General features: G+C 42.3%; 2 protein-coding genes across 2 annotated transcripts; both read right to left on the bottom strand.

Moving 5' to 3' along the window:
- Window positions 1–660: 660 nt before the first annotated feature.
- On the bottom strand, window positions 661–14,116 carry LOC103362873 (E3 ubiquitin/ISG15 ligase TRIM25-like). The gene is made up of 8 exons (XM_008289384.1): window positions 13,668–14,116; window positions 11,434–11,514; window positions 11,039–11,191; window positions 9,582–9,741; window positions 9,346–9,384; window positions 8,201–8,269; window positions 6,615–6,692; window positions 661–4,261 (listed from the first exon to the last, which is right to left on the bottom strand). The coding sequence occupies exons 1-8, from the start codon at window positions 13,737–13,739 to the stop codon at window positions 3,708–3,710; spliced, it is 1,206 nt and encodes a 401-aa protein (XP_008287606.1). The 5' UTR covers window positions 13,740–14,116; the 3' UTR covers window positions 661–3,707.
- Window positions 14,117–14,303: 187 nt separating this feature from the next.
- On the bottom strand, window positions 14,304–14,999 carry LOC103362880 (E3 ubiquitin/ISG15 ligase TRIM25-like). The gene has a single exon (XM_008289394.1). The coding sequence runs from the start codon at window positions 14,997–14,999 to the stop codon at window positions 14,304–14,306; it is 696 nt and encodes a 231-aa protein (XP_008287616.1).
- Window positions 15,000–16,922: the final 1,923 nt, after the last annotated feature.

Below are 16,922 nucleotides of genomic sequence, written 5' to 3'. Positions count from 1 at the left end.
GAGAAAACGAAGGAGCCTAAACTACAGTAGATTCCTGTGAAGTTGTGTATTCAGAGGAGGATGCACGAGCAGCTGAGACAGTTGGTGCTGCATCTTAAGCATCATTCAAATGCTTTGAGCAGCTGAGAAGCATTTGAGCTGCTGATTTCCAAGAAGTAAGTTGTGCGAAGTGCTGTGCCAGCCTCTATTAATAGGTCTGCATAGATTTAGCAGAAAAGTCGATTAGAGCCAGTCTTTTCACTGTGGACTGTAAATATTACAGGAGATAAAAACATGTGGAAATATATTAAGCCATATAAAAATAGCTGATGGGAGTGGATTTTACTTAAATAGAGGCTGAATTTCCATACTGCTGTTAATAGACAGACATGAGAATGGTGCACAAAAAAATCATTGTTGACAAATATGGTGAAGTATGGGAAGATATGGAAGGAGCAGAATTACGTATGTTTCCCTTGCAGGTGGACTTCTATCCACTGTGGGTGCAGATCGAGACATTTCATAAGAAGGGACATCATAAAATGAGAATTTATCGCAGAAAAACAAACTGTGCCAGGAACAAGAAGCAACTGCAATCAATCACTGGACGAACACCTCCCGAATAAATCATTTTTCACAAGTATTAATGTTCCCAGTCATAAAAAAAAAAAGGCCCCAGACTGCCAATTCAGACCTCCATGGATCACTTTATTGCGAGTCAGTGTGAAATAAAGTCATCTCTGAAAAAGCAACACTCAGACAAATACAACATATTTTACAGTCACGCGAACGAGAACAACAACAGAAGCACAGGGAAGTAAACAGGTGGACAAAATGATACAAGGATACTATAATTTACAGAGAGTTCACTTCATGTTGTAGTCGCACAGTTTGGGAAATAAATGCACTTCATGGCAAAACATAAAACGATTTCTGTCAGTCGTACACGTCGTATGGTTTCTGTTACTAATGAAGCTCTGTTTCTAACACGTGTTGTTCACAATTTGTTGTACCTGTGTGACTTTGTTGTGTCTTTGGAGTTGATATTTCTGATACATTTCCACTTTTTTAAATGGTTTGGTTTAAAGGCCTCGCACAGTGCTCGGTCATCGTAATCCTCCGGAAAAGCACCTTTTAGAAAGAAAACTTCAGCATAACGATGACATAATGCAAGAAAGGCAGTGGCTACAATGGCATCCATTCATAAGGAAGGCAAGGTCACTCTCAAATCACATTACGATTAATGCTCCAAGTGGATCCTTGTCCCTTGTCATGCTACAATCACACACAGGAGTTAAGAGTTGAAGGTGGCAGACTCGGTGGCACTTAAAATTTAACATTTAACACCCATCTCATCCAACAGACTGCAGAAAGTCCGTTTTTCCAAATCTACCTTGACTGAATGGATATGAAGTATTGATAGGACTAGATATGAGTAGATATGACTGGATATATCAATAGAATTGGATTTGGAAGCATGCAAAGTACATTTATCTGATATTTTCCTGCTCAGCGTTGCAATGGTAGTAAGTATGGTACTGTGCAAACGTTTTAGGCACTTGGATGTTTAGATTTGATCCATCGCACAGTACCGTTAGTAAAGGCATCTGATCGGTCCCAAATTCATTCTGCAGCATGACAGTGACCCCAAATATTCAGCCCAGAGTCACAAAGAACTATTTTCAGCTAAAAGAAAAACAAAGAAGTCCTGCTACAGATGGTGTGGCCCTCACAGAGCAATGGTCTCAACATCATGGAGTCAAAGAGTCAGCAAAGAAACAGAAGACACCGGAACAGACGAAAATCCACAACGAACTAGCAAAGTACCAATAACTGGCGCTGGCAATGGGTGATCACACAAAATGTTGATTGAATTCAGCTGTTCATTGCATAACTGTTGAAAGAATCCCCACATTTAACGTCTAAAACGTTAAATTAGACACCAAATTATTTCTAAGTTGTGGTGGTTTATGTAGCCTGAAACAGCATAAAGGAGCCACCAATGAAAATAATGGTGTGCATCCATTTTTTGATTTAAAATAATTTTGAAATAATGCAATTAGCAAATTGAAAATGCTGTAATTTAGGATACACAAGAATATGCAGCAGGTCTGATCCAGGAATTGAACAGTTGTGTCAATAGTTTTACAATTCATGTCGTCCTACTTGTGTGACACTTTTAATGGTATTTCTTTTTTTAAAAATACACCAAATTACAATAGCTGTCAATAAAATCAGAGCTAGATATTTTCCCCTCATTGATCAACCCTGATGTGTTTGTATTGTTAATGAACAGGCCTGTATACTGATAGATATGTTAGAAAACTGAGAATTAAGACTTGATGTGTATATAGCCTCAAAGGAGCAGTTTGACAGTTTTGGCTTGTTTGCTTTCTTGTGAGGTAAATATGAAGCCACTGCCAGCAGCGGTTAGCTTAGCTTAGCGAACAGACTGGAAACAGCAAATCTGACTCTACTCAAAGGTAACATATCCAGCTGCCAGAACCTCTAAAGCTTACTAATTCCTGTTTGACACCACAACGTTAAAACAGTAACTTCATTTTGCATCAGATCTGAACTTTCTAGTTCCCCGTTTCCAGTTTTTATGCTAAGCTAGGCTAACCGACGGCAACTTATTTACTGTACAGACATGAAAGTGGTATCAATGTTCTCACTTTGGTAAGAAAACAAATAAGCATACATCTTTTATATCCAACTACTCCTTTCACTGACGGCCTTTGACTCTAAAGGTAAACCTACAATACCAGGTACACGGTCTCATCCCCGCGTAGCAAAAAATGATGGCCTAAAAACACACAACCAACATCACCTAAAGAAAATCACTTGCTGCAAAGCTACAATATGGCATTTCATTTGTCTGAATTTTAAAGCTGAGGTCACTTTTGCAGGTTTATTATGAAAACTGTGTGAGGTTTCCCATGTCACATCACGTCAGATAAGGAAGAAAAAGAAATTCCCCTCATTCCTATAAATGTACAGCTATATTTAGCACAAAGAAAACAGTGTAAATACTGATTAGTGTCTTTGTATTGTTGATTCAGACTGAAGAAATATGTGGGAAACATTGACCCACACACACCCTTTCTGGTCGAGCCAAGTCAACTTATCCAGCACAAATCAGAAACCTGTCTCAGGGAGCTTTACGATCTCGAGCCCCTCTGTCCTGAGACTCGGCATTCTCATTTCTTCGCTGAGTGACTCTGTTGAATGGGCCTTTTTCACAGTAGACAGTTTGACATGGCACAGATGGAAAAGCACGGGTATAAATATGTAAATAACAATAATAAGATATTGCATATTGATATTATGCATGATGGCTCTTTGTCACACTTGCTGGGACATGTGCAGAACTGAGCCAGAGCTCATGTTGGTAACACCAGTGCTTTCTCCTGTGACGACGAGTCATAATGTACACTGTGAAAAATACAAAGTGTTAAAAATTCAGCTGCAGTGTTCTCTGTACAGCTCCGCCTGACGGTGATCCAAAAGAGTATTTTACAATCAAAGGAAAGACACATACACTCACAGAAGAAGAGACTAAACAGAAAGACAAGTGTTTGATTCCTGACTGTGATGTTTCGTCCTGATGTTGTTCTGCACAATCAGCCTCCTCAGTCATATTTTTAGAGCTCGTATCCACTATCAGAGAGAACAGCCCTTTCCTGCAGCAGATAACTGAAGAACCCTGGATGAGGAGGGGGGCATACTTAGGTTGGATTTCCATTGGCTCCTTCATGGGGGCAGATGAGCAGGGTGGAGTCCAGGTCCAGACGGAAGGCCGGGTACAGTGGCTGAGAGAACGGGCAACGGAAAGTGTGCAGGAGCAGCATCGTGTCTGACACGCTGTAGAAGGACAACGCTCCTTTCTGGCGCTCCAGGAACACACCGATCCTGGGGCAGGGCGGGGCAGCCACCGTGGTCTTACGGTTATCATGCCATGCGGCATATCCAGCATGTGTACACCTCAGCCGCCAGGAGTTCTCGTTGCGCCCCAGCAGGCAGGGCTTTCCGCCACCTTTGCGGCCGATGCCTCGGTAGGTGACGCCGATGTCGACCCATCCTCCGCCCCTCCACTCCACCTCCCAGTAGCTGGCACCACCAAACTGGCCCTCCCTGCACAGGACTTGTGCCACTGAATCAAAGCGCTGGGGATGAGTGGGGTAGGACTGTGGCTCCTCACCACAATGGGCACCTTGGGGACCCTCCAGGAGAACCAGTGTGGGGTGGGCTGTATCGGGGTCCAAGGACAGACGACATGAAACTGGAGGAAACAGAGAGAGAAAAAAAAGGGACAGTTTAAGAGGCAGGAATTAGCTTTTTACAGCCCCAAACAAAACATTCTGCGAGACACTGATGGAGTTGATTTGTAGTATGGGAGTTCCCCGAAGTTCAGAGTGCAGCAGCCAGACTGGATCGTAGCCACGTCCCAGGAGGGAAGTCTGTTTTGAGCAGGCAGCTGTTTAGCTGGCAACCGGCTCCAGGGCAACAACATGCTATGTTTGTAGTGATCAGTTGTTTGATTGATTTATTGTGTGAACCGAAAGTTAGTTGGGGTCAACTTTGATAAGCAGTTCATTTTTATCCTTAAGCAAACCAAAGAAAAAACAAGAAAATCGTGATTTTGTGACCTGACGAATCCTTCACAACCAAATATTCGCTGCTCCGTACATCCCAAATATTAAAATTTGCTGCTTTTTACAGTTACTTTCATTGTTATTGTGAATTACATATCTAGGCTGCTGTGAAAGAAACTATTTGAAGACGTAGCCTTGGGCTCTGGGAATTTGTAAATACTACTTTTAAATACTTTGACCAAATGCATGCAAATCTCCAAAGTGTTTTATGTTTAATGCTAATTGGAAATGTTGCATAACCACGGTAAACATTACACCTGCATTACATCAGCATGGTAGCATTCTGATGTTTGCTTTAGGCTCAAATAACTGCTGTGCCTAATTGCAGCCTCACATAAGTGCTGGTGTAGCTGCAGTCTCTGTTGCCTCTGTCCTCCACCACAATGGATTTGAAATGAAGACGCCAAGATGTTATTAAAGTTCACCGGAACTATTTACGGTCGTGCCGATGTCAGTAAAGGAGGCCATCACTAGGCTGAAAAAAAAACCCAAAACAGACCCCTCAGAGGGATGGTAGAAACTTTACTAGTGGCCGAATCAACAACTTAAAACATTCCTCAAAAGAAGGAATCGACTGGTGAGCTCAGCAACAACAAACCGTGTGGAAGACAACTAAAATGGATGATTGTAAAATGATTTCCTTGGTGAAGATAAACCCTTTCACAACATCTAGCCAGGCCAAGAACACTCTCAAGGAGGTTAGTGTATCACTGTCCACAATCGTAAGACACTTCATGAATGTAAATACAGATGGTTTACATCAAGACACCAACCAGTGGAAACAGAATGGACACGTTGGACTTTACTGGAAGACACGTTACGGTTCTGGAACAAAATTCCAAATGAGACCAAGATGAAATCAAAACAGAATGATGGGAAGATGTGAGTATGACGACGGAAAAAAAGAGCTCATGATCCAAAGCAGACCACATCATCTGTTAAACATGGAGGAGGCAGTATTATGGTATGGGTATATGTATGTCCCAATGGAACTGGCTCACTGTTGTTTATTGAAGAAGCGACTGCTGATAGAACCCATAGGAGGAGGAGCTTTACCTACTGTGGATGGATAATGACCCAAAACATGCTGCAAAGCTACCCAAGATCTTCTTAAGACCAAGAAATGGAATGGTCTTAAGTGGGCGAGTCATTGCGCTGACTGACTTGAACCCAACTTAGTTGCTTTTTACTTGTTGAAGACAGAAAGAGATGAATAAGCAGCAACTGAAAACAGCTGCAGTAAGGACCTCGCTGAAAATCTCAAGGGACGAGATTTTAAAAAAGATGTGGAATCACTTTTTTTCCTTATGGTGTCCCAGAATCAGCTGAAAATTAAACCGGCTCGTCCCTGCTCTGCCACTTTGTCGGGTATTTCAGTTTTTCTCAAGTTTCAGAGTGGAGTGGGACACAGACTGACCAGCAGATGTAAAGACATTCAGTGATTCAGTTGACATTTTGGCAGAGAGGAGACAACTGACACATACAGCCTTTATCCCCCTCCGACCACATGAATTATTAACACCTAACAAGGTGCTGGTGCGCTGTCATCCTGTCAGCTGGCTTCTTTGTGTCGAGACAAGGCCCCGTTCTTAATGACGGACCAGGATGTCATAAATACAGTATGATTGTCGTGCATCATGGATGAGGCTCTAGACCGGGCTCTCGGATTTCCCCAGCAAGATTCTCATTATACGTCAAACTAGAAGCAAGAAGAGAAGACAGAGAAAAGGTTGAGGAGGAAAGAGGGTCAAAGAAGAGAGAGGACACTGAGAGAGAGCAGCATGGCCAATGACATGCAGGACGGTCACAGTAAATGGGTGCACCAGAGAGTGAGAGGAAGCGATGCAGAGAGAAGGAAAATTAAATTAACTGGTAGAGAGTGGAAGAAGCTGAGGAGACGAAGGGCAGGCTACACACGGAGAAGCTTCTGGAAGGAATACTTATGAGGCAAACTTGTTGGAAGAAGGATGAAGTACTTACACCTGAGAAAAGCCGCCCTCATCCTCTGATCAGCCAGTTGCAGAGACAAGGAGGACAGAGGGAACGACACTGGCACTGCTGTAAAGGGACAAATGAAAAAGAGAGAAGGTGCTGCTGAAAAAAAATGTCCGCACTACGAAAAAATGCTTTATTTTCATCAAGTGAAGGGAAGTGAAGTGAGCGTTAGAGAGGAAAGGACAGAGGCAAAAAGATAAATGAGTAAAGCGTGAAACACTGGGGAGGAGCTGCAACATAGTTAAAAGAGAATTTAAAAGAATGGGAGAGTTTTTAATGCACCATAAAACTTTACAAATACATTAGAGCTTTTAACTGGATGTTCTGAACCAGTGACTAGCCGACCAGCTGCCATGGAGTGCCAGTAGTCTATGTAAGTCCAACAGCAGGTTTTTATCCCCCTTTGCATGCACAAAAGAAACCAGGTTACTGGAAGGAAGGCCATGGGAAACACCACACATGCACTTTAGTAGATTAGTGTAAAATTGCTGTTTTCATGCTGTTAGACATCAGTGTTAGTGAACGTAGCAGACAGACACAGATAGAGACAACTGGGAACTTCAAATAAATCTTTTACCCAGGAATTTAGCACCTTAATGTTAATTCTAGATCGTATAAAAGTGTTCATACTTAAGCCACTACGTGTAGAGGGAGACTTGGTGACACACAGTAAACAACAGATGCAATATCGCTTTTCATGTCAAATGCTTCAAAACTGTAACTTTACAGGGATTACATTACTTCTAAGTTGAACAATAGAGTATTTGTCTTATGTCGAATTGAAAATGAACAGTTCAGTTTACTTTATCCAAAAAACAGGCCCCGCAGTAGGAAATCAATGCAACAAAAGTCAATGTGTTATTGAGACTCAAGTGGGTTGGATTCATGTTTCCATTTTTTTTTTCCACTGTAGAAATTCTTTTGTGTTTTTGGCACCTTTTGCAGACACGGAGATAGACACAGGCCAGGCTGATTCAGTTTTGTTCAATAAACAGTGATCACAGATCTACTGACGTTTGTTGTATTGGGTTACTTCTGAGGCACCTGTATTTTCAATAGTTTTTCCAAATTATTTGTTTTTGCAGTTTATAATAAGAAACACTCAACTTAGAAATGATGCAAATACTGAGGAGGCGAGACACTTTGGAATCATTTGACAATGATGTGATATTGCACATTGTTTACTCTGTTGTGCTTGTAGAACTGGAGCTGTAGTTGACAGTTACGCTAGTGGTTCTGTAAGGCTGTACTTAAGTATAGGAATTTCATGACTATCTATGCAGCAATAGTCAAGACATTTCATTAGGAACCACGAATGGCATTCTTAAAGTCATCTGCACACATCCTCAGTTCCCCAACTCGGACCGTTGTTGTCTGTGACAGTGAAATTCTTGCTGCAAATGACCAGATGGCAGCAAAATTAAGGAAATTTAAAATCTTACACATAGTGGCTTCAGTGCTAATAATGCTAAATGTGCCTTTTGGTGAGCTACTGAGGTGACAAAATCAAAATCAACTGTTAGGGAAAATACACCAACAATTACCAATCCCTGTTTTTTTTTTCCACTTACCCCTATTGGTATGTTGCCCTGCGGATAGTGTTGGTTGCGGAGGTTTGGAATTCTCCACACTTTGGCCACCTCCCCAATACAATAGATATGAATGATATTTAATATATGTATTTTTAAAACAATAATGAACACCAATAACATCGCAAAAATCTATTTGCCATTTAGCCAGAAGGTTCCAAATACTGGATCTGGAACTGGAGGCTTTTCAGATGTTGTTATTTTACACTTTGCGAACAAATAATACATTTAATACATTTACATATGTCTTTTCTCAACACTTTAGCCAAAGCCAAAAACATCAGCCTCATAGTGACACCAAATCAAAAGTCAATGGAGCACCACCGTTGTCTGGATCTGGATCTGTTCATGCTACGGGGACCATGTGTAACTTCCACGGCAATCCATCCAATAGTTGTTGAAATATTTAAGTCTGAACCAAAGTTGAGGACCAATGAATCAACATTGCAATCTCTAAATAGAGCTGCAATGAGCAATCGATTAACCGAATAGATGTTGACTAAAAGTAAAGGCATTGACTGATAATTGATTTATCAATTTGTGTAATCTCTTAGATTGAAAAAGTCAACATTGATTCCATCTTTTTATATTTCAGTTTTTTTCTGGTCCTCTCCTAATCTATGACAATAAACTGAATATATTTGGTTTGTGGGATAAAACAAGACAGTTGAGGACGTTGATGTTGGGCTTTTGGAAACCCTGATTCAAAATTTTCACCATTTTCTGAGACCAGACAACTAATTGCTCAATCGAGAAAATAATCAACCGATTGCTCAACAGTGAAACTAATAATACAATGTGCCACACAGCTAGCACCTCTCCTAATTAGACCCTGTGGCTGTCACTGAAAAGCCGGCATAAAACTAAAGTGATTCGCACCGAGTTTGATTGCTTCCAATTAAACTAAACTGAACAGATTAGGACGCAGCAGAACTGGAGACGAGCCAGAGCGTGTTGTATCACACATCGGCCTGTCCTCCTCAGCATCAATTATTAACGCCCCCACTGTCCGCCGCAGTGTTAAATGTCATGTCAAAACCTGCAGCCTGGTAAAAATGGGTCACCTCAGACCTGACTCTGTCACAGAGGGTGTGTGTGCGTGTGTGTATCGTGTTTCTTATGCTTACCTTTTACACACTCTGCACCAGCTACGTAGTTCTCGTTAACTGGAAGAGAAGCATAATTATAGTGTGAAACTGAGCTAACCTGTGTGAGGGGGGATGTATTTTGAACACATAAATCTACTTTAACTAGTCTGCAACAGTCATGGTCTATGCTCAGACTTGGAAATTCACTCTGTGAGAGAGCGATTAAATGGTCGTGTTTAGCGCCCGTCCTCCTGACTGCAGGTCATCTGGTGTACCTGCGCGGCTGATCTTGTCGACCTCCTCCCTGCAGACCTCCTCCATGTGGCTGCGGAGGTGACATAGTGCTCTTCTGGCGCCGCTGAAGGCCTCTGTGGGCAGGCTCTGGGCTCTGGAGTGCCGACCAGTGGTGAGCGGGACGCAGAGCAGGGGAGCCGCCTGAGCCGACAAAGACAAGAGAGTGGAAAATACAACCCAGCACAGCAGCTTCCGCCCTCCCCTCCCTCCTTAATTCCTTGTACAATTGAATTTGAAAATAGCGCTTAGGCAGACGCTGTCTTTTTCCACGAGTCACTGCTGACTCATTCCCTCCTTTCATCCACTCTTCCTCCTCCATCCCTCGTCTACACACTGATATCTCTGGGTCTTTCTGAGTTTGCCCTCTGGAGAGTTCTTATGGCCTCCAGGATGCATTAACCCTAATGGGTGAATATCAAATGGAGGAGTTGCTAATGTGTTGCTTGTCTTGAGAGCAAACGTCTAATAGAGGCTCCAAGTGTCTGTTTAAGTAGAACTTCAACCATTAGCTGATTTATTTGATTAGCCAACGTAATGACAATCAATCTGCAATGATTAGGGTTTTTTTAGAAGTTGTGTTAATCATTGGAAAATTTGAGGAATGCTGACAGTCCAAAGCTCTCAAAGGTCAGAAACTGCTCATTTGTTTTGGTTTTGCATTGCAGCAAGTTTAACTTTTGTACAGATACTCACATAAAACAATGACCTCACATTCTCCCAGTCCACCTCAACCAAATGACTAATGGAACAAGTAATAATTGAAAAAAAATCTACTTTTAAGAAGTGCAAAGCAGTTTTAAACAAGTTTAAAAAAACAAAACAAAAAAAAAACAACTTTTTAACACATTTTTAAATGTTTATGTATATATTTAAAATGTTTATAGATTTATATACTGGATCACACATCATGAGGCAAACAAGCAATAAATGCCATGGCTAACTGTTTCCTCCCTGAAACTGCAAAATGGTAAATGATCTGCACTTATATAGCGCTTTTCTACCGTAGCGGTACTCAAAGCGCTTTACAATGTTTTTAAAAGCATGGGCTCAGACATCCCAGGGTTCAACAAACCAACTAACCAATCCTGTCAACCTGCTGGGTGGGGCTTTTGGTTCAATATTCTTTTTCAGAATTGGTTTCTGGTTCTTACATGTTTGACTAAATTACTCCAATATTACAGCTTGCCATTGCATAGACTATAGTAGTTATACAGTGTTTGAGCAGCGTTGCAGGTAAGCTGGTGTGCTCCAGCTGCAGCAAAGTGGGGAGAGGTGATCACCAGAGTCAAAAATATTGAGGACCCCTCACTTGTATGGTTGACGCATCCTTCTTGTGTTGTCATTTGTACTTCCTGAGGTTTTACATTTTTTAACCGACTAGTGCTGGTGTTCTATTTGAACTTCAAACCCCACAATCTTCCCTCTTCTTCCTCCTCACCTGTAAGAAATGGGCGTTGTCCTCAGACTGCAGCAGCTGGCTGATCTCCTCGTCCCTCCTCCTCAGCTCCTCCAGGTCCTTCTCCAGCACCTCTATGTCTCGTTCGGCTCTCCCCACCACCGCTCGCTCCTTCGCTTCTAGCCTCGCTCGAACCTACGACACAATTAGAAGATCTAACAAAAAAGTCCTGAACACAAGAATGTGAAGGAGGGAAAGACATAACAGTGTAAGCGGAGATTGTGCAGACTGCATGTGCACGCTGGATTCTCATGTAGTTTTTTGCATATGATGATCAAATTGTCACTTTTAACCAAGATATAATGATTTTGTTAGCACTGGGCTACTCCAAATATTGATAACATTACATCTAAGCACTTCTGGCTCCTGCCTCTCACCTCTGCCTTGGTTTTCTCCAGGCGGAGAGTCATGTCAGCAAACAGAGCTTCACTGTCCTCCAGAACAGCCGACGCTGACACCTGCAACACACAGACAGAGAGTAAACACTTAAAGACACAGCAGAGCAGAGAAGGAAATCATCTGGAAAAACGTCACTTTGTAAGAAGCGGTAGATCTGTCATAGCAACCTTATTTGATCAACTCTTTGTGTTCACTTTATAATGAACCCTGACTGTACACCCTGATGTCCCACTGTTATGTCATTGTTCTATAGGAATCACTGTATGTTACATAAAGTGAATGAAGTTGTCATTTCATGGGGACTTAACTTGTCAGATTTAGCTCCATCCAATCATACATCGTGTGCTATTATACACATGATTACATGAGTAACACAAAAACATTACATTCAGTGTTCGCACAAGCAGACAGACGGAGCTTCGCTGAGATTTTGAAGCACAATGACATTTTGTTCCAACGCTCCACATCCACTGTCATGAAAACAATTACGATGGCCCAGAACATGCTGCCAATTGATATTTTTAGCAGAAGATTTTGCAGCTTCCAATCCAGATTCACACAGTCAGGGATGAACCTCCGCAGTAGCACGACGAGACGACAAAAATCTCAGTCTAATGGTTCAGTGAGCTGATAAGAGTGATTTTCCAAGACGCTCGAGCAACCGCAGGCTGGGTGGAAGAAGATAATGCTCAAGGGAGGGAGGAGGAAAGGCTTTCCTGGAAAACCTAAGGAGTGGCTGAGAAACTAGAGCATAAATTAGTTTTGCATTGGAAACTGATAGGATAGCTCCTCCGAGGCAGGATGTGTGTGTGTGTAAGAGGAAAGTGTGAGAGCTTTGTGTCTCATACTTTACTTAACGAACCTACAACTTTATTCTGATAACTTGATTTAAATACTGAAGTCTTTGTCTGTCTCTTACAAGAAGTCCTCTAAGTATAGTGTCCAATTTAGTGCCGTCTACAGATTACATTTTTTTTAACAGAATGCCCGAAAAATATTACATCTTGAATGTTTTAAAACCTGAAATTAAAAAAACAAAGCTAAATTAAAACTATTGGTGCTGATTCTTAAAAACAACAAAGTGGACTCTGGCCAAACAGTCTCATCATTGACAAAAAAAGCTGATCTTTACTTTTGTCTGGACAACAGAAAATCCAATAAGCAGGCTGCAGCACATACAGAGTGCAGAGGTCCAACAAAAACACGACACAGTTAGCACACAAACACTTCAGACCCTCAGCGTCAGCATCTTTACATCGGCGCCCTGTCTCCGTCTGAAGAGACTGATTGAGTCTTAATGGTTTACCACCTCCGTGCTCAGTCTCCTGCTGCTGCTGCCTGAACACTTAACACGGCTAAACGTATTACCAGTTAAGACAAAGAGTTATGGACACGTTGCCTTCTTATATAATTTAATCTTACTATAAATGTCTACCATGCAACTTCCATTCAAAATCTTAATCTGTTTTTTATTGCAACTTTTAATATGACTTTATTTAACTTGATATAAAACACTTATGTAAGTGTTTTATATGACGCGTGACACCATGACACGTATGAAGGATTCCAGAAAAGAATTATTGTCAATATTAGAAATCTAATTTATTCACAGACCAACATTATTGGTGTGACTATGAAAGGTTTGCATCTGATTTTGTTTTAGAGGTCAGACGTCCAGAAGGTGATAAGAAAACAACACACAACGCTCTCTACAGCAGTTAACATGACAACAAAGAGGGAAATTAGCCACCTTAAAACCACATTTATCTGAGATAAGCTTCCTGTGAATTCCTTGATCAGTATAAAATGACTTTCAAAACAGAAAATGTTACACTTCATAATGTTTTATTCATGTCGTGAGCAGTGAGCCGGGTCTGGATGGACCTGCTGTTCGGTCTGGATGCAGACTGAGGTCAGGACTTTGGGAAGCCTTGGACTATATGCCACATCACACAAGCACAATCATAATAAAGTCAGATAGACAGATGCATGTTTCTAGTTTTGTTCCTTCTTTAGGAGAAGCTGGGATGATGCCACTGGATAACAACAGCTAATATTCCAGGTAAAGGTGATTTAACAGTGGAACTCTCAGCTTTATGTCAATAATGAGTTGGTTCTCTGATGGTCCAACGATGATGTTCAGATAAACAGTGGACTAACTAAGAGTCTGACGCTGTGTGTGTGTGTGTGTGTGTGTGTGTGTGTGTGTCACCTTGAGAGACTCCAAGCTTTGTTGAAACTCCTCCAGCTCTCTCTCTCCGGTCCGTATCCTCCCCTGGACCATCTTCTGAGACTCCTGGAGCTGGAGCTGACGGATGGACAGACAGATATTTGGGATTAGTGCTTTTACTACATTTTCTCAAATGAATGCGATTGTGGTTAACAGTGCAAGAACAAAAAATAGTACTTTAAGCACCGTCTAGAATTAAAGCTTTGACTTGCCTGAAGCATGACTGCTTTTATGTGACACCATCCGTGACACCAATAAGGCAATAAGATATTTTATTTATTTAGATTAGTGGGACAACAGGCCCAGGCTTCTGGCCTTTCGGGTTGTGATTACACAATTTTTCAAGTATTTTTGCTTCAGTCCAGTGGTTTTGGTGTTTAGACCCTTGAGACATTTGTAAGCTGTCGGGCTTGTAAACAAAAGTCAACCCTCAATAACTGCAGTGAACTTTCTGTGAACCAAATCTGATACAAGTTTTAGTCCAGCACTGACCTTTATTTGCCTATAAAAAATAAAATAAAATAAGACTGTAAATTCTAACTCATGAACCAAATCATGTTTATTTTCTTGCAGGAGGACAGAGGACTGTCTATGTCTGGAGTTTGACAGCCTCTCCCCTCATACAAAACCCACACCAGGGTCAGATTTTGGATTCCTTCCCCCCAGAGACACCAAGAAACTCCTAACTTTACCACATCCAACCTGTCCCTGTACCTGTCTCCTGGCTCTCTGCGCGTCCATATTGTGCACTTCTTCCTGATCAGCTTCGCACAGCAGGCAGTCTCCGCTCCACTCCACCGCGGCCTCCGCCTCCGAGCCGCTCCCCGCCGGCTCCAGCCCGAGCCGGTGCTGCGCGCACAGCCGCTCCGCCAGACACTCCACCGCCGCCACCAGCTTGTGCCGCCGCAGAGTGCCGACCTCCCGGTGCGGCAGGACGTGGACCTCGCAGAAGGACGCCAGACACACCAGGCACGACTTCTCCGCCCTCAGCTTGCTCTCCGCCGGGCAGAAGTCGCACGGCACTTCCCCGACTCCCCCCAAGTAGAGCTCCGGCGCAGCGACCATCTCGCTCAGCTTGAGTTTGTCGACGACCTCGGCGAGCACCGTGTTCCTCCGCAGCACCGGCCGAGGGCTGAACGTCTCCCGGCACTGAGGGCAGCTGAACTGGCCCGACTCCGCTTGGTCCCAGTAGTCGTTGATGCACGCCATGCAGTAGGTGTGTCCGCAGGGGATGGACACCGGGTCTTTGAGGATGTCCAGGCAGATGGGACACCTGAACTGGCTCTCCGTCACCGAGATATTCGCCTGAGCCATCTCGGCGCTGGGATCGTCCGCTGTCCTCGGATGGCTTCTGATGCGCCTGTTGCCTCCGCTCCTGTTGATAAGAAGCTATTCCTGACTCCAGTGTTGTTGTGAAGGGGAGGGCTGAGGAGGATACAGGAATAGCCCTTCCGCAATGTCATACAGCCCATCATGGTCCGTGGCGAGTGCCGCCCTCCGTGCTGTCTGGCAGGCGTGAAGGCGCTCTAAAGGAGCAGTTCGGCTAAAAAAAAACCCAACAACACATTTTCTCTCTTATTAGTGATCTGACTGCAGACAGACACAGACTGAAGAGATACTACTTCCCTGTTATATCTTTTATAGTAGTTGATGTGTCTCAATCTGTGGAGTGAAATCATGGGACAAATTAGATAATCATATTAATCAGTTCATCTCTGTCTCAGCCTAATGAGCAGTAACCACATGCTCTGTTTTCTTTTTGTTGGCATGAATTTATTTTGAATGTCTCTTATTTTTGATTGCTAGTTTGTGGTCACTAAATCTATCTTTGACAACAGAAAGGTTTTCTGCTGATTCATAATTTCTTGTTTGTGCAGATAAAATCCTAATTAACTTTAGATTTCTTGATATTGCTTTAGTGTTTGGTTTGGTGTTTGAAAAGCAGCGCTGTTGTGAGACAGGCTTAGCTCTTGGGGTTGGAGGCTGGATTTAACATAAATTATAATCAATACATAAGTATTTAAAAGTATTATCAGCCCAATCCTGCTCTACATGTACTTGGTAATGTTTTTCTGTGTATCCCCAGAATTCTGGCCGTATAGATTCTGCTGTGTGCTTGTCTCAGTGGGTACAGCTATTATCTATCTCATGTTCACTGTGCCAGGCTCTGCAGTTTGTGATTATGGTGATACTCAGTGTTCAGAATAGGGCTGACATTGACATCTAGTGGCAACGTGCTGTAACTCTCCCTGATGTATGGAAGGACAACAACCACACAGCTTCATAACACAGTGTTGATATAACTGACACAAATCAAATACCTCCTTTAAATTCACATTAAATCAACTTTTTTTCTTCTTTTCTTGCAGCATCAGTCCAGTGCAGATGGATACAGATGTTTTGCTACTGATCAGTCTCATATTAGTGTCAGAAAACACTCATAACACAACATAAAAGCATCGTGGAGCAATTAAATATGCTCTTTGGTTTGTTTTGTCTCTTTGGGTCCAGCACAGAGAGGACACAGACAGTTTACAGCGACCTCTGCTGACCAGTTGCTAGAGAACAGTCGCATCACCTTTCAGATATGCACTCACATGAGCAGGACAGTAAACCTGCAATAAGTGTGAGCCACATTTTAATCCATAATTACCACCAAAACAATAAAAGATACTCATGTTAATACATGCATGACATTTTGATTATGCACGCCTATTATTTTGAACCACAAATCCAATATAAAGGCTTTAACTCAATAATGATTTTACCAGTGATTTATTTTTAACTATCTGGCTAAGAGCTGTTAGATCCAGTGTCAACAAATGAAATAAACATATTCAACATGTTGTAATAGGTTCTTGTTTAGGCTGCACTGGTTAAAGTTGATGCCTTAATGATACTGAAGTGACCCACTGATGAACATTCCTACTCATAAACTCTCTGCAGTGCTTTTTTAAAAACGAATATTCTACTTTGTCGGTTTTTACAAGCTCTATTTTTGTGCTGTATCATGATAGCTGCACCCTAAGATTGGATTAACCAGGAGCAAAGCAATCTGGTTTAGAAGAACGCCTTTCATGTTGAAATGTGTTATCGTTTCTAACGTCTTGCGATTTGAACCTCCCCAACTTGCAGAAGTTGAAACATTTTTCACAGTTGCCATCTCTGATGCGTTCTGTCACTCTGCACTGGGTCTGCGAATTGAATTTCAGCAGCAGTTCGGCAGGAGATTGAAGG

The sequence above is a fragment of the Stegastes partitus genome, unplaced genomic scaffold, assembly GCF_000690725.1.
Source record: "Stegastes partitus isolate 25-593 unplaced genomic scaffold, Stegastes_partitus-1.0.2 Scaffold612, whole genome shotgun sequence".
In the NCBI taxonomy this organism is placed as follows: domain Eukaryota; kingdom Metazoa; phylum Chordata; class Actinopteri; family Pomacentridae; genus Stegastes; species Stegastes partitus.
The sequence above is the reverse complement of the archived record's forward strand: the minus strand, read 5'-3'. Positions and strand labels throughout refer to the sequence as shown.